Genomic DNA, 25,993 nt, shown 5'->3' with positions numbered 1-25,993 from the left:
AAAGTCTGTGTGTGTGCTAAATGAAGGCATGGCAATTTATCATAGGTCATATGTAAAGGATCACCTAATAATCAAATTTAAGGTCAACTTTCCTGAGAATGGCTTTCTCTCTCTCAAAGAGTTTTGCAGGAAAAACTCCTACCTGAGAGAGAGTATAAAATACTGATGAAAAGGACCGAGTAGAAAGAACTGAGGAGTTCTATCTAAATCAAGAAAGATGGGACCATTACAGTGGAGAAGCATGTGAGGATAAGCATCATCCTAGGGGTGGTGTTGGTGTCAGCCCTCTTCCTGAGGTCAGTGAAGAACACTCACTGCTGGCATTTTATATACAGTTGTGAATGAGTGAAGGAGTATAATCACAATATGCTCACTACTTGCTATTGTTATTGATAAAATAACTATAGTGTTTTAAAAGTTAAATGAAGAATAAAGTCAAATATATAAAAAAAAAAAAAAAGGCACGAGATTGCACCCACATATGTCCCATGTCTCAAAGTACCTGACCCATAGTAAGGTGCTTAGTAAATACTTGTTGAACGTATGGGTCAAACAAGAATTGAGTTTCTACCACAAGACCAGTCATTCAATAAATATCTGCTACATGCAACTCTGTAGAAATATTGAGAGAAACCATACATATGTCCGGCACAGAAAAGAATGTGGGCATCAATTACATTAAAGTTAGATAAGTGTCAAAAGAAAAGGAAAACATGGAATTCTGAGAAGATTTTGCTTCATATTACTTAAAGTTCACCTGGAGTTGAATACATAAAGACTAGAAAAGCTGATCATGGAGAGGACTTTATATTAGATTAACAATCTGGGCTTTATCCTACAAACAAGGGGAACAATCGCTGACATGAAGAAGAATCTGAACAGAGCTGTGGAAGGTTCATGTGACAAAGGTGAGGAGGGCCGAATGGACGGTAGTGGGAGGGAAGATGAGATTTCAGTTAAAAAGCTAAAGGTGTAGGCTGGAACTGGAAAGAAAAGAGGAAATGGGAGACACCAGGCTCAAAGAACTGACAACATGACTAGCTGTGGAGGGAGTGGGGAAGTGGCAAAGAGAGAACAGTGCTGAAGGACACAGAACATGGTCGGGCTGTGGACAGAAACAGAATTTGAAAAGAAGGGCCATCTTAGTAAGAAAAATGACCTCAGCTTTGGAAATACTGAGTTTGAGAGAGTCATCCAGCCAGCAGGATGGAAATGAGGGAGGTCAGGGCTAGAGACACAGATGTAGGCTTTGTTTGGAGAGTGATGTAAAGGCATGATATTGCCAGGGAAGAGGTCATGGAAAGAGAAGTACAGGGATGATCCCTAGGGAACTCCGTATTTAAGGGCCAAGAAGATGAGGATGATAAGCCAGAAGGAGAAACAGGAGAGAACAGGGTCATGGAAACCAAGAAAAGGTTTGAAAAAGGAAGGACTGATTAACAGGAATCAGATGGTAGCTCATTACAGACATTGTTGATTTAAATGATTTCTTCTCACATCTGCCAGATGGTATTGTATTTGCAACACAGGTCATCCATTACAGCATACAGAAATATTACTCTTCCTCTCTGTTCTTTTGGCCTTCTAACTCTGTAAAACTGGGTCTTAAAATTGTGTTTTTTTTTTTCAGCAAGAATATTCCACCCTTCCACACACTTACTAGTGAATAAAAGGTACTCATCTTAATTATAAAACTGCTTTTTCTAAACTGCTAATGAAGGATGATTTTTATGATTATTACTGTGCCGTTTGTGTAGTGTTTTCCGGTTTGCCAAACGCTTTTCCTATGTAATCTCCTTTACTTCTCACAGCAGCCCTGCAAGACAGAGTTGGTACCACCTTTTTTTTTTTTAACAGATAAGAAAACAGAGATGGAAAGTTGGGGGACTTCTCGAGACCACAGGTAGTAAGCAATAACACTGAGACTCAAAACTTGAGTCTCTGTCTCTACAAGTATTAAGACTATGTATCCAACCATTACCATAAGTGCAGATATGTCAGTACTAACCTGCAAAACAAATGGAAGTCCCTGAAGGATAAATAGCCTCTGATTTAAATCCATGAGTTTTAATTAGTTCAATGAGTTTAAAATAATGAGATACAATATTCAACAGAACACCTGGAATACTGCATTCTGAAGCTTGACTATAAGAAAGGGAACACGTGCCTAAGTCACTTAAACCAAACATGGAGATCAATGAGGTCTATAGTACTTGTTCCAGAATGCTGAATCACATAGAATATATGATCACTAGAACCTTAAAATAATTTAAAACAACCAAAAGGCCTTGCAACAGGTGAATGGTTATACTGTTAACATCCAAACCCTGGAATACTGTTCAGCAACAGAACACTATTGATATATGCAACACCTAGATGGATCTCAATGCTGAGAAAAGCCGATCTCAAAAGGTCACATACTGTATGATTTCATTTGTGTAACAATCTCAAAATGACAAAATTATAGAGATGGAAAATAGTGATTGCCAACAAGGAAGGCATGGAGGTGGTTGCGACTATACAGGATACAATGAGGGAGACCTTTGGGTAATGCAATAGTTCTGTAGCTATAATGTGGTTGTGGTTATTATACATGTAACAAAATGGTCTGGAACTATAAATGCACATTGCACCAATGCATGTTTCCTGGTTTTGATATTGTACTATAGTTAGTTAAACTGGACCTTAAACTGGGGAAACTGGGTAAAAGGTGAATGGGATCCTACTATTTTGCAATTCTTGTGCACTAATTTTATCAAAATAAAAAGTTTAAAAAAACATCTAGGGGTCAGCAAATTGTGGCCAGTAGGCCAAATCTGGCACTGTATGTTTTTGTACATAAAGCTTTATTAGTAAAGAATCACACCCATTTGCTTGTTTATATAATATCTATTGCTGCTTTCACACTACAACAGTAGAGTAGTTGTTAACAGAGACCGTATGGCCTACAAAGTCAAAAATTATACTAAAAAATAGGTTGCCAATCAGTGAATGAGAATATAGTGATTAAAAACAATCTGTGGGAGAATAACATGGAAAATGTTAATGATACATTTTTATTCATATATTTACAAATAAAGACTGGAAATAGATCATTACATGTATAGATACACACACACACACACACACACACACAGTGACACACACACCTAAGTGATAATAAAGGTGCACGTTTAGTTTCCTGCATTTTCAATTTTTCTACAAAGAATACTCATTATTGTTTTAAAAATTAAAAAACACTCGGGGTGCCTGGGTGGCGCAGTCGGTTAAGCGTCCGACTTCAGCCAGGTCACGATCTCGCGGTCCGTGAGTTCGAGCCCCGCGTCGGGCTCTGGGCTGATGGCTCGGAGCCTGGAGCCTGTTTCCGATTCTGTGTCTCCCTCTCTCTCTGCCCCTCCCCCGTTCATGCTCTGTCTCTGTCCCAAAAATAAATTAAAAAAAAAAAAATTAAAACACTGACATTTTTAAAAAGAACCCTTTGATAGGAAATATTCTAAAACAGTAAGTACCAACTTAGCTATGTGTCTTTACCCTAAGAGGAGTATTACTTAGTAGACTATTAAAGTGGCCACTGTTTTTATACATTGGCTATTATTTTTATACATTGGTTTAAAATCTTAAGACAATTTTTTAAATAAGGAAAATAAAGTGATCTGGAAGCCATCAACAGTTTTGTTTAGTATGTTAACAATGAAAAATAAGCATCACAAAGATCTCGGTTCAAAAATTTTATGAGAAGCCTGGAGAGGATTATGACTGTAATGAAATTGGAAAAAATTTTACTTCTGACTAGACCTACTATTTCTGAGCTGGAAGTTAAGAATGCTCTGTACAGACACCTACCAATCCACACTTCCTTACAAAGGCATGGTAGAAAAAAGAAAAGGAAGACATTTTCTCATTCAGTTGTCAGCGAATCAAAAAACTCTCACATCGTCCTTTGCAGTCCAGAACATACAACTACTACCAATATCAACATCTTCCATGGCCCTATGATGAAGGGGGTAACAACTTATTAACTTATCTCAGGAACATGAGTTCTGAAAGAAAAAAGAGGAATTAAGACAGGATGGCAGAGAGAACACCCAAATCAGTTTTTGCTTTCCCCCCAAGTCCCCAAAAAACTGCAGTAAAGGAAAAGAGACAAAGAGAGCCACAGGTCATGGAGGAAGGAAGACAATAAAAAAATTGGACTCTGGAAAACTGATAGACATAAGTGACCCAGAAGACTTAAAACTACATCAACATCCACTTCCCAACCAACACTGCAGAACCCTTCAAAGTTGTAGGAATCCCCAGAGCAGCAAGTATCTCTGGAATTAGGACGAGATAAATGAGGTAGAGCCTGCTAAAATATGGAGGGCCAAGATGAAAGAGTTCTGAAAACAGTGGACTCCTAGACGCCCCCCCCCCCCCCCGCTCCATACCTTCTGGGTGACTGCCCTCTCCAACTGTAGCCTGTCTACCCTCCCAAAAGGATTGAAAGAGGAGGTCTGCATACCCATGTCTTCAGCAGCGCCTCATGTTGCCTGATTATTTGTGGTAGTTATTCTATAAAGTCTCTGTGAGCACTGAATGGGCAAATACAGACTTACTACTTCTAGGGGAAATACAGTGTCAAGGTCCTGTGAGCCTCTGGTCACCCTATTTTTATCAACCTATCAACCTATTTAAAGACACCTTGTATAAATATATATTGTTGATTCAGTAACCATGAACACACATAGCCAGCAATGCTATAACTCATGCCTGGATGAAGCTTATCTAACAGACATAGTTTCTCCATAAGGCACATCACAGACTTCCTGTACTCAGAAACACTAGAGTACATTTCAACACTGTGTTTGGGGGTCATTTTGTACAGCAAAATCACCAAGAAAAATTGCAAAAATATGAAAAATGTGGCACAGACTGTGAAAAGGACACTTGTTTACAGGATGAGAGCTGAAACAAGAAGGCAGGGCATCACTTTGTTCTAATTTTGCTGGGAACATGCATGTCGGGTGACTCACCTTTTTTTCTTTTAAATATTTGTATTTGAGAGAGCACTGGCAGAGGAGGGGCAGAGAGAGAAAGAGAAAGAGAGAGGGTGGGTGGGTGACACAGGATCTGAAGCAGGCTCTGCATGGACAGTAAATAGCCAGAAGCAGGGCTTGAACCCACAAACCACAAGATCATGACCTGAGCAAAAGCTGGGCACTTAACCTTAGACTGAGCCACCCAGGTGCCCTGTGACTCAACTTTTTAACTGCTATGTGCAGGTCTGCAAATGACTATGAAAGCACCACAATATTGTTTCTAGGTTTTCAAATTTTAGCAAGTAGGCAAATTTGCAAATAGGGACTCGATTAATCAAGGTTGATGACATATGTGTGCATATATGGCGATTAACCTAGTGATTACTTTCGTGAATAGTGATGCTGAAAGCAGAGAATACTCCAAATCCCCTTCCTCTACTGGCTCATAGAACTCTGCCTACCAGACTTACTCTCAAGGCAGAATGAAAACTTCCCTGAGAATATAACCATTCCATGACAAAATACTTAAAGATACCAACACCGGAAAGATACCCAAAGAGCTCACTCAGACTACAATAAAGCTCAAAATTATCAAATGTCACTTATCCGTTCAGAATTTCCAGTGTCTCCTTTCTCTAGTCTTAATGAGCTGACAAGAATTTCCAAAGATCTGAAGAAAAACTCTAGCATGTAAGCCCAAAACAAATAAAAAAGCAATCTAAATAAAAACTAAAACTCTTAGAAATTAAAAGTCTTCTAGGAAAAATGAAAAACTCAACAAAGTTTGGAAGATACACTTAGGGAAATCTTTCAGAAAGTAGAGTAAAACGGCACAGAGATGGGAGAGAAACATAAGCAATTTGAGTACCTCTGGTCCAGCAGGACCTACTCCAAATAACAATTCAAGAGAAAAAAAGGAGAAAACACAGGGAAGAAAATAAAAAACTTGAACGATTTCCAGAAGTGAAAGGACATGAGCCTCCATTGAAAAGACACCACACAATAGATGAAAATAGATCTGTAACATCATGAAACTTCAGAATGCTAGAGACAGAATTCTACGGAGATGAAAAAAATAACAACATACAAAATATTAGGAATCAGAATGGCTTCAGATTCCCATATAGTAAATTTATAAAATGGGGGGGAAATCCTCTAAACTTCAGAGGGAAAATAATCTACAACCTATAATTTCATACCCAGCCGAGCTATTTATCAAATATGAGAGTTGAGTGTATTTTTCAACATGCAGGGTTTCAAGAAGTTGACTTCCCACATACCCTGTCTCAAGAATTACTGGAGGATGTGCTCCACAATGTGAGTAAAACATACAGCAAATAGGCAATTCAACACAAGAGGGAAAGTAACTCCCAAGATAACAGCTGGAAAAACTAGAAGGCAAACAGTCCATATCTGAAGGCGTGTAATGAAAAACTGCCAGGTTGAAGGCTGCTGTGAGGAAGATATTCATTGCCTTTTAATGGGAGGACAGTATGTCCTAGTGTATCTGGCTCCCATTCTGTTCTATACTTGGTTTATTTGACCATGTCCCATTAGAGTGCTTGTTCTTCCCTTCCCATTCTGACATCTACATGAGCTGAGGACACCCATTTCACTCCACAGGAAAGTTCTGCATTGATCTTCAGATCACGGTGACCTTAGAAGCAGAAAATATAAAATGAGCATTCAGCCACTAAGCATATTTATGCAGGAGATCCAAGATGTGTCAACTGAGGGGACTTATGTTCCCTAGGATTCACTCATCATCTGGCTCAATGACATCTCCACCTGGGGCTCTTGTAAATTCTAGACGTGGAACTCAGGCTCAGAGACCATTCAGCTCAAGCATGCCTTCATCAACTGGTAGTAACTACTACCCTCATAAAGCCAGATTAGTGTTTCAAAACTACACTACACAAGATATTGTATTTAGGAATACCATACAGGTGATGATTAATATAATCTAGACAGTACTTAAGAGTTCCTGAGGGGAAAGAGTGGAATGAAATTGAGGATGGAACCACAGGTTGCTATGTTCTATTTCTTAAAAAAAAAAAAAAAAAAAAAAAAAAAAGGCCGTTAGAATTTTTACCTTATCCTGATTCTTCATTGTAACAACCAAGGTGGATAAAACATACTAATCAATGTGCAAGAAAAAGCGACATAAATGTACTGATAATAGTAAAGTTACAAGCTGGCTGGAGCTGTCTGTCCTTTACCTGAGATGATTTGATGACATCACAATGGAGGTATGGATACAATGGGCCACACAACAATATACACAAGTGGTAATAGCTCTTGATACTTAAACTTGTAAATCAACAGTTTTGAAGTATCTGAAAGTGACTTTATAACAAGTAAAAAGTAAGCTCATACAAAATAGGGGCTTCCAGTACAGCAGGCAAATTCTTCATGACTTTGCCCTCTACCTGGGATGCCTCAGGCCTTTTTTCTCCTAGCTAACCTGGAGGCTTAGGTCCTAGCGTTCCTTCCAAGTTTAAGCAGTGGTGAAATGTCTTCCCTACCCATTCATTTATATACTCCTTAGTGAACATTTATCAAATGCCACAAGTTGTTTTAGACCATGCAGATAAAGCAGCAAAAATTCCCTGCCATAGTGAGAGAATGAAAAACAAGATGCCAACACATGCTATGGAGACCATAAAGCAGGGAAGGAGCGTAAAAAATGCGGGGGAGGGATGTTGCTATTTTTAAATATGGTCAGGTGAAAGCTTATAGTTGGAGGCGACAACTGAAAACCAACCTTAAGTAAACTTTATTTGAGGTAAGCCCTTCAAGGGGAACAGCAAGTACCAAGATCCCCATTTCAAGTGGTACTTATCAGTGACTTTGTGTGGTCAGATTCTGCTGTACACCCTGCCTCCACAGATAATGTGGTCTCTGAAGGCAAAAGCCCCCTTATCGCTCTGGACTCAACATTCACAAGGACCTTCTGTTAAGTTCCCAACCATTGTTTATAAATAACTCAAATAATAAATACTCCAAAATTTTACACAATAACCCAAAATATGTAAATTTTGCTCTCTAGAATAGAAAGATGATCTTTACATTTGGAGGATAACCAGCCTAAGTCACAATAATACGTCAGCAAGATTCATGGCTTGTAGTCACCTTTCCTTGACTGCAAAATATAACATGAGCTGATTTAAATGTGTTGAATCAAGTGAAGTGATATGAGAAGCTCCTAAGGTGGGGCACCTGGGTGGCTCAGTGGGTTAAGTATCTGACTCTTGGTTTCGACTCAGGTCATGATCTCACAGTTGAGTTCAAGCCCCGCATCAGGCTCTTCACTGGCAGCGGAGAGTCTGCTGGGATGCATTCTCTGTCTCCCTCTCTCTCTGCCCCTCCCCCTCTTGTTCTCTATCCCTCTCAAACTTAAAAAAAAAAAAAAAAAAAAAAAAAAATATATATATATATATATATAGTAAAAAAAGAGGCTCCTTAGGAATCTGAATAATATCAAGTCAAAATAATATTCCAAGTCTAAGATTCTTGATGGTTTGGTGGTTTTAATACCTTCAACTGAGATAGCTACCAAAATAAATGGTCAATCTTGTCAGGATTTAATACATTCACAGAGTTATTAACATAAACCATCACTTGACCTTGTGCTTCTGCAGACTGACACTTAAACATACACTCCCCAGTCAGAGTCTATTTCTATAAAGACAAGCTCTTCTGCTGAGTATCAGTGCTGGTTGAGTACCTAATGCTACTGGTTTTCACAGCTCTTAAAAATCCTTGAGTACCCAGATTTACAATTTAAAACAAACAGAACAAAATAACACCCACCAAGTTTGGAAACGTTGTAATCAAATGAATTATAGAAAAGCCTTTCTAATAATTTAGTTACCAAATGCAGCTCACCGGCTAAAAATGCTTCTGTCTCAGCCATTCTGTTCCCAACTCAGACCAACAGCGTCCACGGATTTTTTTTTTTTTTTTCCCCCAGAACAGTCCAGGTAACACATTAGTCATGGACACAGGAACAAGGGTCACTAACAACTCATCTGTTGCAAGGAAGTCACAGTTTACCAAATAATTAACAATTGTGATGGTGTCATTGCTTGAGCCTTGAAGAGGTTTTACAGGGGAAAAAAACAAAAAAAAAAAACCAAAAACAAAACAAAAACCTCACCAAAAAAACAAGGAAAGTTTTCAACTATGTCTTTTAATCAAATATGAACGATTCCAAGCATTAAATAATGTTTTAAAGACAAACTTTCTAGTTTAAACTGAAGTAAATATTTCTGATTTTGAGCCAGGTACTTACTGAAGCCAAGGAAGTTTTCTTGATTATTTCTTCTTCTGCTTCCTGTCTTCACTGTTCCTAAATTCCAAAAGTCAGTCATCCAGTAATTGAGTCCCAACAACCTTAATATTCAGTTTTACCATCCTTTTGAAATAGGCCTTTGCATACAGCAGGGGAAACTTAGTTTCTTACCAGTGGAATCTTCTCAGGAAAACTCTTACCACTTAGCATTTCAAAATGGGGTTTATTGGGGTCACTTTTCTACATACAGCAAATTAAACCACTTAACTCCTGAAAAGGAGTGGAGAGGTTTCAAAGAAATATTTGAGAACATCTGCAAAAGACAGCTGGGACAATCATACAAATAAATGAAGAATACACCAATTCCATTTACATTATGAAGATGTTTTCCTTCAACTCATCCAAACATTTCACATTTGTGACATCATTTATTTCAGAGCATATTCTACGTTTATAATATTTTTTAAATGTTACAATATTTACAAGACAGATGGCACAGAAAACTTGGTCGTATAAATACTTGCTAGTAAAAATGGCAGATTACATAGTTTTGTCTCTTTGAAGATCCTTGTACGTTACTGAACATAACAAAGAACCCCAATGGGGAAGGCACCTTTTCCTAAATGTTCTACTGTCATAGCTTGAGACCCTCAACATTATTCTTCAAGTTCAACAACTCCTTTTCCTGCCTTCTTTTCTCCAATTTGAAGGCTAATTTGTTAGCTTTCTTCTCCACTCTCCGTTCCTGTATAAGAATACATTAGTGTTATTCAAATCTTCAAACAAACGCAGACTAATTTTACAAAAGAAAATCTCTATGACCACTGCCCCCATAAGCTCTTTGTAAATCTTCCATTTGAGAAAAGTACTTCACCTTGCGTTCCTCTTTTATAGCTTGCTTTCTCGTTCTTTTATCTTCTTTGCTTTCGTTTTTAGATCGAGGTTGGGTTGACACCTTTGGCAGATCACTGCCATTAATCATCTGCATTCTTTCAACTTGCTTTGCTGTGAGTCCTTTCTTAGGTAAGACATTGAGAGGTATTCCTGTTTTAGAAGATATTTGGATTTGTTTGGGCTGAAATAAAAACAAAAATCATACTAAGGTCATTTCCCATTCCTATTAAAAAAGCTCACACACACACACAGCTCACTAATGACATATCATGTGTTGCTCTTCCCAATAGTGTTTCCAGCCACAAAAGGATATAGCTACCGTGAAAAAATGATTCATCCACTGTTTTCTGCATTGCATACTTCAAGTAGCTCAGGACACCAAGACTTACCTTTGGTTGATACTTGATAATTTGCGGATGGTTATATAAATTGGAGTATGTACCTTTAAAAAAAACCAAATAAACACGTATCGATACGAACACTTTCAATTCAGAAAACATTACTGAGTTCCTACTATCTTCCCAACTTTGATCTTTTCATACCTTAAAGAAGTCTCTGTTATTATAGCATGGGGGCCAAAATGGCAGTCTCTCTTATTACAGATGTTTTGAAATTTTTTGCAACTTAGTAACAGGAATATTACTTTTTCTAAATCATTTTCACAGAAAACATACTTTTTCAAAATACTGATGTATTTAATACTTTAAAATCACTACCATACCTTTATCAGTAAAAAGGACACCAAAATACTTACTACAAATAGATTCACAATCCCACTTCTCTTTAGCTTCTTCAAGAACTACAGTAACAATCTCTTCCTCCTCAGACCCATCCAGTTCATTCATTAGCAGGTCCTGATCCTCAAAGGGTTCCAGAGTATTCAGTTTTACACAACTTTTGATTGAGTTTTTGAAAAAGGCAGCACAAGAGGGAAAAACAAAACACCACCCATTATTATACTGTATGTTACTAAAACTGGTATGGATGTTTGACGAGCTATGGAAACAAGAGTATTTCAAATTTGTGTGTGTGTGTACCTTTATTTTGAAAGACAGAGTGACAGCGGGGATGGGGCAGAGAGAGGGGGAGATAGGCTCTGAAGCAGGCTCCAGGCTCTGAGCTGTCAACAGAGAGCTCTACGCGGGGCTCGAACACACAAACTGTGAGATCATGACCTGAGCCGAAGTTGGACGTCCAACCGACTGAGCCACCCAGGCGCCCCAGAAACAATAGCATTTCAAAAAAATCCCAGCTCTCCCCAGCCCCAACGTTCATTCCGCTGAGAGAAAAGAGATCTCTGCAAGGTTACAATAAACAAGATGGGAGCTTTCCTAAAACATGGTCTTCTTAAAGCCTCGAAAAGTTATTACCCAATCTGTCTCTCCAAAGTGATCAAACAATTCACTCAATATATGTAGCCCTTGTTCCACTGTAGGATCTGCAAGTGATAGTGATCACGGAAAAGGAGACCCTTCCAGCAGACATAAACACTTCATTAGTTTCTCGCAGAAAAATCACCTCAATATGGATGTTGATTTGCCAAATATTTGGCCATAAAGTTATACTAATATGGCTGGAGAGACAAATTCTTATTTTTCTATGAGCCATAAAAATCAACTTCTCAGAATGCCTGGCATTTCAGAAAGATGAGAAGAGCATATATAATCAGAAGTCAGAATTCTTCAGCCAAGGAGGCTAAAAGCACCACCTTATTCTTCAAGTGGAATGTGATCTTGCACCTCCCCACTCTAACCCTCAAGCCCTTCAATTGTTGACTCTCAGGTCAGAGCCATAAAGAAAGTGGTTCTCAGTATGTTCCCACCCAAAGTTACAGTCAGCTTCTGAACCTCAATATCAAAATGTGAGTCAACACTGAAGGAAACATACCATTTTCTCAATATAGATTCTGACTGGGTGATTTTCTAGATTCAGATGTTGAACTAAAAACTTTATTTGAAAATGAAAAAAAGAAAAGTCACCCTGCTTGTCATGCCTCTGAGCTCCATACCAACTTCAGGTATGAAGTCTCCTCGTTCATTAACACTTTGTTTCTCTCAATAAAATAATCCTATCAATAAAGCTCTCAGAATGTTCTTTTGACATGGGCAGTGTTCCCCGTAACCAAGATGCTCCTTTCATTCTTGTATCCTCTCAACTATGGACTTAGAACTCTGGTCCTCTGGTACCCAATATCTAATCATCACCCTTCCTTCTATAAAAAATAGAAATAAAGACAGAAAGAATCCTTACCTACTCACTCTCTAGAGAAATTCAGCTTTATTGAATCTAATAGATTTCCTCAATTTGAAAATAGTGTTTTCAGAAATCTAAAGACCATCTCTCTCAAGGATCTGACCCTTGCAAAACAATTATACTTTGGTTTTCATCTTTTATCTCTGCTATGGTTTTTAAAAACTTTTTGGAACTAAGAGCTAGAAAATACTACTTTGTCTTGAGCTGAGTCTACCTTCCATTTGAGACAATAAACACTATTTTAATGATGGATGGAAATCCATTAAGACCGTAAGAAAACATGCAGAAAAATGAAAGTGGAAAAAAAAGTAAGTGAACAAGGAAGAGGCACGTACTTCTCTGCCTTCTCTTTATAGTAGTCATTCAAGACTTCCTCTAAGCGATTGCTGTCTACTTGAATGGAACCTTCCAATTCAGCATTATCCAGAGCTCCAATTTCATCATCGTCATACTGCTCATAAAACTTGTATATAAAGAGAAAAGATACCATGAAAAAAAATGTTTTAAAACTACAGCACTTAAAATGTTACTTTTTTTTTTTAAGTTTTTTTTTTTTTTTCAACATTTATTTATTTTTGGGACAGAGAGAGACAGAGCATGAACGGGGGAGGGGCAGAGAGAGAGGGAGACAGAATCGGAAACAGGCTCCAGGCTCTGAGCCATCAGCCCAGAGCCTGACGCGGGGCTCGAACTCACGGGCCGCGAGATCGTGACCTGGCTGAAGTCGGACGCTTAACCGACTGCGCCACCCAGGCGCCCCTTAAGTTTTTTTAAAGGTAATCTCTACACCCAAGGTGGGACCTGAACTCGCAACCCTGAGATCATGAGTCGCAGGCTCCACCAACTCAGTCAGCTAAGCACCCTGGTTTTTACATTAATTTCCTTTCTACACAATTACTTAAGCACTACCATGAGATCACAAGCACCATTACAATGGTATGTGGAAGACATTTTACCCAGTACTTTAAGACTTACACTTAGTGGAAAATAGGCTGCCATTTAATGAAAGTGAAAGATGATCACTCTGTCCAGCTTAGAGAACAATGCTAGGTAGAAATCTTTACTTCAGATGCTTTCAAATTCAGTGATTATGCAGACTTTAAGGGGGCTTAGTTACAAATTTCATTCTTGTTTAGATGTTTACTGTATTATTCAAACTCTGTTAAGAGTAAATGGGATGATGTGAATCCTGAAGAGTGAGGTTATTTGTAGTAACAGTTCACCTACTGGTACTTAGTGAAAAGGTAGCAAAGTTAGAACCTTTAAGATTCACTCTAAAGGAAACCAACCATCCACACATTCATCATTTGCTGAACAGTCTGAATTCCTACCATATGCCAGATACCACATTAGACTTGGGGCTATATCAGTGAACAAACATACACAAAAAAACAGAAAAGTAATGGAATTTTGTTTATGCTCAGGCCAATGCTTGAGGAAAACAGCATAATCTTGGGGATTGGAGTCAGACTCTCATTATCAAAATATCAAACCTCTCTAAGGAAAGTCAGGAAGTTCTATCAGCTGTCTCAGATCTATATGCATTCTTTCCAGAATTAAAACTAGGATGGTTTTGTGATCTGTTTTAATAAGACAGGCGATTTCTAATGTTGAAAGTTTTGGCTTTGAGTTCCGATGTCATAAGAAATTTACCAGGAACCAGTATCAAAAGGTTCCTTATCTGGGAACCTTACCTTCTCAAATCTCTCATCATGAAGAGTCAGCTGTTCATTTCTTCTCATGACTGAGGATGTTATAGAATACTCAGTAAAGCGACTTTTAGTTTCCTCTTCCCAGAACAAATGATTTTCTACAGCCCCAGGAGGTTTTCCAGGGACAGACATGGCCTCATCTGATGAGCCCGCAGAGCCATAGTTATCGTCATCTCTACCTCTTTCCTTCTCATCATCCACATCTTCCCACTCACTGTCATCTTCAGCCTCAGATTTCCTAAAGTCAGAGTCATAAATTAACTGTCAAAACAACCTGAGAAACAACAGAACCAAATGACTTTACACAAGTAAAATTTGAGGGTATTTCAGGGAGGATTCCTGTTTAAGGCAGGAACAGCTGTGCTGCCTGACCTGTCTGGTATGGCTGGAAAAGTAATGAACCAGCAATCAGGCAACTTGGACTTTAGCCCCACCTATCGTCAATTTGTAAAGACCTCAAGTCTCACATTTTCTGCTCTAAAATACAAAAGCCTCACACTAAATGTTCTCAAAGGTCTCTTGCAGTTTTAACATTCTATAGATACCACCCTACAGAAGAACCAACAGTCAGGTCATTCCCAATTTGAAAGAAACAACACGTACTGTATATCCATTCCATCTTCCTCTGTTGGCTTATTGGCCTGAAGAATAAAATCATCTTCAAGCAGATTGTCTGGATTATCAAAGTCAAAATCATCATCAAGAGCCGCAACGATGTCAGGATCAAAATCCAGTCGAGGTCCTAGAAGGAAAACAAAAACTGAGCACTAATTCCCAAGAAAACAGCATTCCTTTCTGTAACATAATCTGAGTACCTATTCTATGCCACATTCTACCTATCAATGTATTGAGGATTAAAAAAATGATTAAAAACTTTAAGCTCAGGGGCACCTGGGTGGCTCAGTTGGTTAAGCATCCAACTTCAGCTCAGGTCATGATCTCCCAGTTCGTGTGTTCGAGCCCCGCGTCAGGCTCTGCGCCGGCAGCTCAGAGCCTGAAGCCTGCTTCAGATTCTGTGTCTCCCTCTCTCTCTGCCCCTCCCCCACTCATGCTGTCTCTCAAAAATAAATGAACATTGAAAAAAATTTTTTAAAAATAAAAAATAAAAAAAACTTTAAGTTCAGTCTAGTGTGGGACACAGAGAGGGTTGAATGGGAGGAGATGGGGAAACAATACCTCTGGTTTCAGTAATCAAATCATAAAACCTCTTGCATTACAGACTATATTAAACTTCGTCTACTTATAAAATTCACAGCATACACCTGCAGTTAGAATCAGGTTTTAAATTCACCTGTAAGAAATAACTCAAATTAGGATATCTGGGTGGCTAGTGGGTTAAATGTCTAACTGGATTTCAGCTCAGGTGGTGATCTCAGTTTGTGGGTTGGAGTCCCACATTGGGCTATGCGCTGACAGTACGGAGCCTTCTTGGGATTCTCTCTCTCTCTCTTTCTGTCCCTCCCTGGCGCGTGTGTGCTTGCTCTCTCTCTCAAGATAAATAAGCTTAAAAAAAAGTAACTCTAAGTATGTGTGGCCTGTTAAACTTCTAGCCTAGGAGAGTTTAATAAATCCTGTTTCTTCAGCTATGGTCTTCTGTGTGTAAAAACAGTCTATGAAAAACCTCACATTCAAACTTGTAAACTGACATGGCTTCCATTCCAACCCCCCCCTCATAACATGGCCCCTGCTGGACTCTCCAGCCTCATTTCATACTAATTCTTGCCTCATTCTAGGCATGCTAAAATATGGTTTCCTGTATTCATGTTCTCTCAATTTTGCATATGCAGCTTCCTGTTTAGAATATCCTCTCCTTCCCACCCCCCTCCTCATCCACCTGCCTAACTTCTACTTAAGAAATAACAGACACCATTTTCTCCAGGACAACTTGCCCACTATTACCTAAACCATTTATTCACTTGCACACTTAACTGTAATTCCTTCTTTATTGTCCATCTTTCCCAACTCATAATAAATTCCCTGAAGTCAGATATTATGCTTTATTCTGGTTTAAGCCCAGAGCCCATCATATAGTGGTAACTCAAAAATCTGTGGAATGAACGAATGAAAGCTACAAGGCAAATATTACTCAATTAAGACAATTCAACAGAAAATACCAAACATCACTTCTGTTTGTTCTAAAATACAATGTTGATAGTAAAAATAAATAAAACAACTTTTCAGTCCATCTGCAACAGATGGTAAAATGGACTTCCATAAAATACACTCTTGGGAGAAATTCTGAAAGCATATTTAGTCTATCATAAGTTATGTTTGGGGGGGTTGTTTTGTTGTTTTTGAGAGAGAGGGAGAGTGCATGAGCAGGGGGGAGAGGGAGGGAGAATGAATCTCAGGCAGGTTCCATGCTCAATCCCACAACCCTGGGATCATGACCTTAGTCGAAATCAAGAGTCGAATGCTCACCCAACTAAGCCACCCAAGCGCCCCCAAGTCTATATACATGTTAAGGCTAACCGACGTTTCCACTGCAAGAGGCTAGGTCCAGGTTAAAATTCCCCTACTGGATCTCCAAAAACAGTTTTCTTACTTTCCTCTCCAAAAAGGAACTTCAAAGACTAAGAATTTGATGGCAATGAAAGAAAAGTATCCTGTTCACTCATCCTTTCCTAATGACCGCTAATCTGAATTTACACACATCTCAAATTGTTTCATCACTTTATCAGAGACAGAAAAACTATCATTATTATGCTTTGTTTGTAAAACACAGATCAAATCACTTGAGAAGTTCAAGAAATCAAGCACACCTGAAACAGGAGCGGCTTTATTCAACAATCCAACATCTTCCTCAAACTCTGATGCAAATACTGATGAAGGCAACTGAATTCCCGTGGTCTTGAAAGAGAAATTACACAATGGTTAGATTCAGAAATACTTCTGAACTGGGTTGAAGTGTCCTCCCCCCACCCCAAATTCTTGTCCACCCAATAGCTCAGAATGTGACCTCATTTGGAAATAGGATCCTTGCAGATGTAATTAGTTAAGATGAGGTGACAGTAGATTATGGTGGGCCCTAATTCATCAAGACTGGTGTGTCCCTGTAAGAAGGCCATGTGATGACACGAAGCCACAGGGGAGAATGCCATGTGAAGATTCAAGTGGACTGAGCAATGGGTCTACGAAAGCCAAGGAACACCAAGGATTGCTGGTAACCACCAAGAGCAAGGAGATAGGTATGGGACAGTGTTCTTGCCCTGAGCCCCCACAATGCAAGCAATGCTGCTGAAAGGTTACTTTTGGACTTCTGACTTCCAGAGCTGTGACAGATTACATTTCCGTTGTTTTAAGCCACCCAGTGGTAATGTGTGGTAATTTGCTATGGCAGTCCCAGGAAAATTAATACAACTATATCCTGCATTCTCTCTCACTTATGCTCCAGTTAAATATCTTAAACATGTATATTCCATCAGCTGAAGCAACAAGCAGCTTCAAAGCAATACTTCAAAGTGTTCTCCAGTATTATTCCATTTAATGCTCATGAGATATCAGCATGTTTTAGTCAACAAAAGCTAAGAAAGATCAAATGCCATGCCTGCCTCAAAGTGCTCAAGTGAAGTTCTGGGATTCAAATCCAGATTTTGCAATGCCACTGTCCTCGTCTCAAAATTTAATCTTTTCCCTCTTAAACCGAGATAACATGCCAATTTCTGGTTAATAGCAGAGCATTTCCCTGAACTGGGTATCTTAAATCCTGGGATGGTCATAAATCATCTCTCCATCCCTAGAACCCTTTGAACTCTCTTGTATAAAGTGATTTCACATCAGTCTTTCAGGCACCATCTTGCTCATGGCTAACCAAGATGTAGATTACTACCACCACTGCTTAGCTAGTCCACACCTAATCCAACCTTCACATCACTTCCAGATTAACACTCCTGTAATATTTTATAAGGTGACCTTCTCAAACTTGTAATGGGTTTTGATTTTTCACTCCTGATTTTCAGGGTCTGTAAAATCCAGGCCTATTCTACGTATCCAAATGACTGTTACTCAGTACCTCTGGTAAGATGGCCGCCATGTAACTCAGGTCCAGTTCCTCACATCATGGGATAATTCAAAGTAATTTATGGAGCACACATGTCACACACTGATCCAACTACTACCTATGCTCCTTCTAACTGGAATGTTTCCTTCCTTCAATACGACCCACCCTTTAGTGTCCAGCTCAGTTTCTCCCTCCTCCATGAAGGCCTTCTTGATCACTTTCCCAGAACTTTCCTTTGGGTGAAATCTCTTTCATTCTTCATACCACACAAATACCTCCACTTACGCTGGCACATAGAACTGACTGGTCCTTATACTCTGTTTGATCTTTTTTCAATCAAATAGTTACCAATGTGAGGGTCACATGTTATCTGTCTCATGTACCTCATCACCCACCATATCCTCAGTCTAGTAGCAGGCAGATAGCTGAGATGTTGGTTCTCGCTGGCCCATGGAGCATGTGAAACTGGAAACCTCTGAGGAGCATGAGTAAAAGCTATGGAGTAGTGCACACCAAGCAAACTTAGCTTCCAAAAGGCGCTTCTTGGTGGCATAAAGTACAGGAAAAGATCTGGTTTCTGCTACAGAGTTCTTTTTTTAAAGAAAAAACAGCTTTACTGAGATAGGATTGACATATGATACAATTCAGCCACTTAAAGTGCACAATTTAATGACTTTTGATAAATTACTTTTTAAAAATTATAAAATATGTATGCAGTTTTGTTTTGTTTGTAAGATATTCTGATTATTCTTGGAAGGTGGGATTAAAAAAAAGGATCAGGGGCACCTGGGTGGCTGAGTCCGTTAAGCCTCCAACTTCAGCTCAGGTCATGATCTTGCTAGTCTATGAGTTTGAGCCCCACGTCGGGATCTGTGTTGACACCTCAGAGCCTGGATCCTGCTTCAGATTCTTTGTCTCCTTCTCTTTGTGCCCCTCCCCCACTCACACTTTGCCTCTGAAAATGAATAAACCTTAAAAAGATAAAAGGGAGGATCAGCTTGTGTTTAGTGAATTCACCTTTGGAGGTATTTTTCAAATTTTGAAAAAGAGTCAAAGAATCACAATCACAGAGTTTAGGGATTACGTTCTTAAAAAAGAAAGGTGGAGGCACCTAACTGGCTCAGTCGGTTAAGCGCATGACTCTTGATTTTGGCTCAGGTGATGATCTCAGTTTGTGATACTGAGCCTCTTGTCGGGCTCTGCACTGATATGGCACAGAGCCTGCTTAGGACTGTCTCTCTCTACTCCTCCCTGCTCGTGCTCACTCTCTCTCAAAATAAGTAAAAGTAAACATTTAAAAAAATGTGTATGTTTTTATTGGTTGCAGTAGTTGTGAACTCTGCTGAGTTTGCCCAGCTGCTTTCCACCACAGCAGGACCTCCTTTCCTTCATGTGACAATCGAGCTGCTCACACAGGACTACTTCTGTACTGCTTCATTTCCTGTTTCTAGGGTTTATTCAATATTTCTGGTTTACTCAACTTTGGCAGTTTGTTACAAAATACTTTAAAATCAAAAAAGCACAAAGGACTCATCCATATTTTTGCATCATGCTACAGAAAACAGATGGCATTTTTGTTTTTAAATAGAATTCACTCACCCTTGTAAATATCACTGAGGCGTCCATTTAAGAGCATTATTCTCTTACAAAGCCAATTAGACAGTGATTACTTTTACCCAAAATTAACTGAGGATTAAAACAATCTTTCAAAAGCTAATCTTTTTTAACTTTTTAACAATTTATTCATTTTTGAGAGACAGAGACAGAGCATGAGTGGGGGAGGGGCAGAGAGACACAGGATCAGAAGCAGGCTCTGGGCTCTGCAGCTGTCAACACAGAGCCCGACGTGGGGCTGAGATGCGTGAATCGCGAGATCATGACCTAAGCCAAAGCCGAACAGAGCCATCCAGGTGCCCCTTAAAAAGCTAATCTTTTAAAAGCCAATACAATTCAGCCAGAAAAATGTTAAGAACTTTATTAAGACTTTTCTCCCTAAAATAAAGTTGAAGCAAGGGGCACCTGGGTAGCTCGGTCAGTTAAGCATCCAACTTTAGCTCTGGTCATGATCTCATAGTTCATGGATCTGAGCCCTTCATTGGGTTCTGTGCTGACAGCTCAGAGCCTGGAGCCTGCTTTGGATTCTGTGTCTCCCTCTCACTCTGTCTCCCAAAAATAAAGAAACGTTAAAAAAAAAAAAAGATAAAGTTGAAGCACTACCAGACCCTCTTCCCTCCCTCACTGGGTCATGGAAGGAGGTGAGCCAATAAGATACCTACCCTACTCCTGATAGTAATATCACCTTGGGAAAGAAGCAGTACAGAAGTTGGTTCTGTTAGGACAGAGATGTGGGAGTGGGCTGTGGGACACAGCCCAGTGGGAGTGGGACAGGGCTGTGGAGTGGACTATGCAGCCTTACAAGAGAGCTACAACCTAGGGAGTGAACGAGAGCAGCTGCAGTTATTACCTTCCTTTGGGATGATACCCTGAATGCAACCCCTTTGACTCTCCTTAAGCAACAAGCTATAGACTGAAGGAGCTATGATCACACTTCACTGAGGAAAACAATACCTAGACCATGACAGGATTGAAGAATGAGAAGCAGGAGAAATTCGTGCCCTTTTTAACTCTTCTTTTTGTCAACAAACCCAATAAATAAATAGCTTTTTTTAAGTGTCAGGTGATATAAAAGTTTCACAGGAAAATTTACTATATACTAATACTAAATAAAAAGATAAAGTCATATGACACGAGTATCCTGAACATAAACAAGGAAACAGAACTTGTTAGTAGTATTAATTTCACAGAAATATGTGCTCTAGCTTATACTTTAAAGAAAAAATTAAAGTACACCGCATTTCTGTTGAGAAGAGTATCAGAAACTTCATTATGATATCTATTGCTTCTATTCTCTTCTGGTCAGCTTACAGCTTTTTACAACTATTAAAGATCCGAACATTCCACAAAAATTAAGTTCTACCTTAGAAGACAGTTTATGACACTAAATAGTTAACGCATGGAATATCAGCTGCTTTTCCTCTATTGGAAGGTGCTTTCTAACATGACTACATCTACTAATGAAAGGTTCTAACCCCGTCAAAGGCTGCAACTTCCAACCGCTGCCACCAGAGAACAGGAAGCCTACTGTCTCCTATGCGCACACACATACATGATTTCAAGTGAGAGCGTGGCTTATTTTTGTGTTCAGATTGACACCATTTCTCGCCCTAGTTATCTTGATTTATAAATGGTGCTTTCTTCACTCGCTCCCACACATATTGATAAAAAGCCTTACTGAAATTTCTAAACTTCCTCCTTTTTCGTCTCTTCTGTTGGGTGCACTGAAGGCACTTGTGAGAACCAGCTCTGAGGGTCCAGATGGTTCCTTCAGGTGCTGCAGATAGTCATAGCCATCATCAAAGAACACACCGTACTTCCTCTGTTCTGCTCGCCGTTCTTCGTCATTTATCTAGGATAATAAACAAAATGGAATCAGCACCTCTTCCAAGCACAAGCCACAGGAACCTTCCAGTGAACACAGCTTTCAGAATAGGAGGCAGATGGCACACGAAAGATGTGGCTAATAAGAATGAGACAAAGAATTCTTGAAAACTCAGGAAAAACAGAGATTCTGAACCCAAGTGCTATATAAAAGTTAAATGGAGGGGCGCCTGGGTGGCGCAGTCGGTTAAGCGTCCGACTTCAGCCAGGTCACGATCTCGCGGTCCGGGAGTTCGAGCCCCACGTCGGGCTCTGGGCTGATGATAGCTCAGAGCCTGGAGCCTGCTTCCGATTCTGTGTCTCCCTCTCTCTCTGCCCCTCCCCCGTTCATGCTCTGTCTCTCTCTGTCCCAAAAATAAATAAACGTTGAAAAAAAAAAATTAAAAAAATAAAAAAAAAAGTTAAATGGAATGAAAACAATTACTGCTTCTACTAGACATTTCTGTGCAACAATTCAAGCCAAGGTAGAAAAAAAAGAACAAGCGTTGGCGAGAATGTGGAGAAAAAGGAACACTCGTGCACTGTTGGTGGGAATATAAACTGGTGAAGTCACTGTGGAAAAGAGAATGGAGTTCCTCAAAAAATTAATTGGAATGTCATATAATCCAGTAATTCCACTACGATTTACTCAAAGAAAATGAAAACACTAATTTGAAGGAAATATATGGACTCCCATGTTGACTGCAGCATTATTTACAACAACCAAGATATGGAAACAACCCAAGTGTCCACTGACAGAGGAACGGATAAAGATGTAGTGTGTATATATATACACATACACACACAATGGAGTATTACTCTGCCATAAAAACAAAAACAGTGAGTTCTTGCCACTGCAACACGGACAGACCTAAAGAGTATTATGCTAAACGAAGTAAGTCAGAGAAAGACAAACATATATGATTTTACTTATGTGTGGAATCTAAAAAAAGAAAAAAAAAAAAACAAGCAGAAGCAGATCCATAAATACAGAGAACAAAACTGATGACTGCTAAAGGGGAGGGTGGGGGGATGGGCAAATGGGTGAAGGGGAACAGGAGATACAGTCTTCCAGTTATAGAATGAGTTAAGTCGTGGAAATATAAGGTACGACATAGGGAATATGGCCAATGGTACTATAATAGCATTGTTCAGTGACAGATGGTAACTATGCTTGTGATGAGCACAGCTTAACGTACAGACTTGTCAAATCACTATGCTGTACACCTGAAAGTAATGTAACGTTGTATGTCTAACTACAGTTCAATTAAAAAAATTCAGCCAGGGCACCGGAGTGGCTCAGTCAGTTAAGCGTCTGACTTTGGCTGAGGTCATGATCTCGCAGTTCATGAGTTCCAGCCCAGTGTTGGGCTCTGTGCTGACAGCTCAGAGCCTGGAGCCTGCTTTGGATTCTGTGTCTCCCTCTCTCTCTGCCCCTCCCACACTGGCACTCTGTCTCTCTCTTTCTCAAAGATAAATAAAAAACTTTTTAATTTAAAACATTAAAAATTTTTTAATTTAAAAACTTAAAAAAAAATTTTTTTTTTTAAATTCAGGCCAAGAAACACACACACACAGAATTTTATCACGTACTTGGAGGGTTAAAAGACCAGAGGGTCCTGAAAAGTAAGTACAATTTCTTGTATTTATATGCAAAAAAAACCCTTCCCAACATACAACACAAGCAGGCTTTACTAAAAAGCTAGATACAGTCAATGTTCTCCAAGACTTCCTATCAAATTTACCAACACTTACACTCTGACAATCAAGTCAACTTTTTAAAGGTTTCCTGGCATTTTTTAAAGCTAATTCATGAGAGAAGTGATGAGGTTATCATCACTCCAAAAGGGAGTCCGTGATTTTGAAATGACAGGAAAGCAAAGATGTGCCCTAAATAATCATGCAGCACTGTAGCTAGTTTAGTAAATATCCACTGTTACTTTATAACATTTGCTCATTTAAACATCTCAAATAAAGATGCTTTATCCTCTCAATCAAATACCCAAGACGTAAAAATCAGCACATTTACTGAAAATTAAGTCACAGATTTTGTTTCCCAGAAAATCACAGTTGTCTGAGAATAGCAGCGGTTAACAATTTATTTAAAATCTGACAGTCTGCCTGCAAACTTATTGGCTATATAACAGGACCTACTTTCTGTGTGGGCAATAGAACCCTCTGGGGTGCAGTCTCATCCGCGGCTAAAGGATCTCGCTGGCTCCGGTGGACCAGGTGAAAAGATACAGCTTTCTTCTTCTCTATAAAAGGCTTCTTCTTCCTGTGAGGCTTCAAAGCAACGGAATCAGAATGAGCCGTTGAAAAAGAATAAAAAAGACCATAATCCACATAGGCACCTTCAGGAAGTTACATAAAAGGGTCAACAGATTTTTAAAACTCACATTTCTGTGGTAAGCAACATCAACAATGTTGGAGAAAATCTGTACTTACCTTCCTTCGATAAACATTTGATGGCACTTTGTGCCCAACCTTGTTATGGGTTCTGGGGATACAGCAATGAGACGGTCACAGTCCCTACTCTTATCAAGCAAACCATAAGTAAAAAAAGATTTCAAGTAAAGAAAATAAAACACAGTAACTTACAAATGACTAACAGTTACTTTAGACTGGGTGCTCAGAGAAGGTCCCCAACAGGTGGAACCAGAATGACAAGGAGGAGCCTGCCACAGAAAATCTGGGGAAGACCATTTCCAGCAAGTTATGCACGGCGCGTACCAACTATAAGTGAAACCAGGACTGCACAACTACAGTAAGATTCATCATTTCTACACTCTTATTACCCTACCCAACTCTGACTTCCTAAACTGAGAAAGCATCATCCCAATTGAGTAAGCCACCTTGCTTCGGGCCCAAACTCAGACTCTCCCACAAGTTGCCTATGCCGAGAACACCCGATGAGCAGACAACTGGCATTCCAACGTCTGGAGAAACCTGCCAACTCCCCCTCCGACTGCAGAAAGCACAGGGTGATACGTTTGTGTGTTTTGCGTTCACAGGCTTTTTTAGGCCCCTTGGAATAAATGGGAAGCCATTCTCTTCTTTCCACTCCCCGGGGAGGCCTGGCCGTGGGAGAAGCACTCTAAACTGCAAAGGATGCCCAGGGTGGTGAGGGTGACTCATACGGGGCACAGGGCCGCCAAGCCGCCTCCCCACACCTTTGGGCCAGCCGTCCCAAACCCTGGCCGTAGTAGCCACTGGCACCAGAGGAAGCCGCCTGGCGTCTGGAAAACCAGAGCGCCTCGTACCCGAGACAACGAGGCTTGCTCACCATGTTGCAGCTGCGCGGCGCTCACTCCAGAGAAGAGTGACGACGGCACGCTGCCAGCCCCGGGAAAATGACTATTACCAAAACGCCAGCAAAGCCCGAATCCCCGCTGCGTCTTTAGGCCTCTCCACACGTGCAACCCCGGAACCCATACAGGAAGTTAAGCGCAGACGGTGGAAATGGGCCAATCGCCGAAGAGCTGAAGCGGTCGCGGCCGGAAGTTACCCATAGCTAGCTCCGTCGCAACGATCGCGAGAAGCTATTGGGAGGTGGAGCTATTTTCTCCCCTGGGGGCGGGGCTTTTCCGGCCAAAATTAAGTAAGCTAGGAAAGGGAGTGTTGGGCGCTTTTGTGGCGGTGAGGCGCGAAAGAGGGGTTGCTGTTTCTAGAGGAACTTGCTTTTGTAGCGCCCTCTACCGAGAATAGAGGCAGGCAACGTATCTAGCATCCCCATTGACCGTTGTATTGCTGGCCTATTCTCACCCATAACACACACGCGCGCACACACACACACACACACACACAGAAGGAAGGTGGCTACCCTCCCAGGTCACACACACACACACACACACACACACACACACACTCACACACACACAAAAGGAAGGTGGCCACCCGCCGGGTCACCGAGGTTTCAGGTTCCATCTCCTCTGGGCCAGCGCGGAGTTGGTTGCCTTAGCAACGGAGGATCAGGGCCTCGCTATTCTAGGCTGCACCATGCTTAATCAGGTCTTTGTTCAAACATCCGGTGCACAAACCCCCGAGATTCTGTTGTAAGTAGAGGCATTTGAACTAAATAAATATGTCTGGAATCTCTGGTGTTTGCATACCTTATCTTATAAGAAGGAAACTAATGTTTATTTTCTTCCAAGTCGTTCCTCAAATGTTTTAACGTGGTTTAAGCAAATAGGCTATAATCACACCTTCTTAGGAAGATTTCAGGCAGGTGCCCGCGCGCGCTTCCAGCTTTTCCTGGGAAAAAGAAAGTGTTAATGCAGTCATCGTCTTATCAGCAAATCTTTCCTCAAATATGTGTTTCCCTTTTCCAATACCTGGCGTCTTT

At 40.1% G+C, this 25,993-nt stretch overlaps 2 protein-coding genes across 3 annotated transcripts in view; both read right to left on the bottom strand.

Moving 5' to 3' along the window:
- The window catches only part of ZC2HC1B (zinc finger C2HC-type containing 1B), a 41,931-nt gene extending 32,530 nt beyond the window's left edge, over positions 1 to 9,401 (bottom strand). For both annotated transcript variants that reach the window (XM_043592513.1, XM_043592512.1), the window contains exon 1: positions 8,907 to 9,401. In XM_043592513.1, the coding sequence (XP_043448448.1) occupies positions 8,907 to 8,934 (28 nt within the window). In that variant the 5' untranslated portion in view covers positions 8,935 to 9,401. The remainder of the gene's footprint in view (positions 1 to 8,906) is intronic.
- Positions 9,402 to 9,515: 114 nt separating this feature from the next.
- Positions 9,516 to 25,132, bottom strand: LTV1 (LTV1 ribosome biogenesis factor). The gene is made up of 11 exons (XM_043592511.1): positions 24,935 to 25,132; positions 23,803 to 23,934; positions 21,464 to 21,637; positions 16,934 to 17,021; positions 14,775 to 14,913; positions 14,154 to 14,409; positions 12,795 to 12,922; positions 10,961 to 11,100; positions 10,596 to 10,648; positions 10,187 to 10,387; positions 9,516 to 10,057 (listed from the first exon to the last, which is right to left on the bottom strand). The coding sequence occupies exons 1-11, from the start codon at positions 24,935 to 24,937 to the stop codon at positions 9,947 to 9,949; spliced, it is 1,425 nt and encodes a 474-aa protein (XP_043448446.1). The 5' UTR covers positions 24,938 to 25,132; the 3' UTR covers positions 9,516 to 9,946.
- Positions 25,133 to 25,993: the final 861 nt, after the last annotated feature.

This window comes from Prionailurus bengalensis, chromosome B2, assembly GCF_016509475.1.
Source record: "Prionailurus bengalensis isolate Pbe53 chromosome B2, Fcat_Pben_1.1_paternal_pri, whole genome shotgun sequence".
Classification (NCBI taxonomy): Eukaryota; Metazoa; Chordata; class Mammalia; order Carnivora; family Felidae; genus Prionailurus; species Prionailurus bengalensis.
Note: the sequence above shows the minus strand (reverse complement) of the source record. Positions and strands in the feature narration are given on the sequence as shown.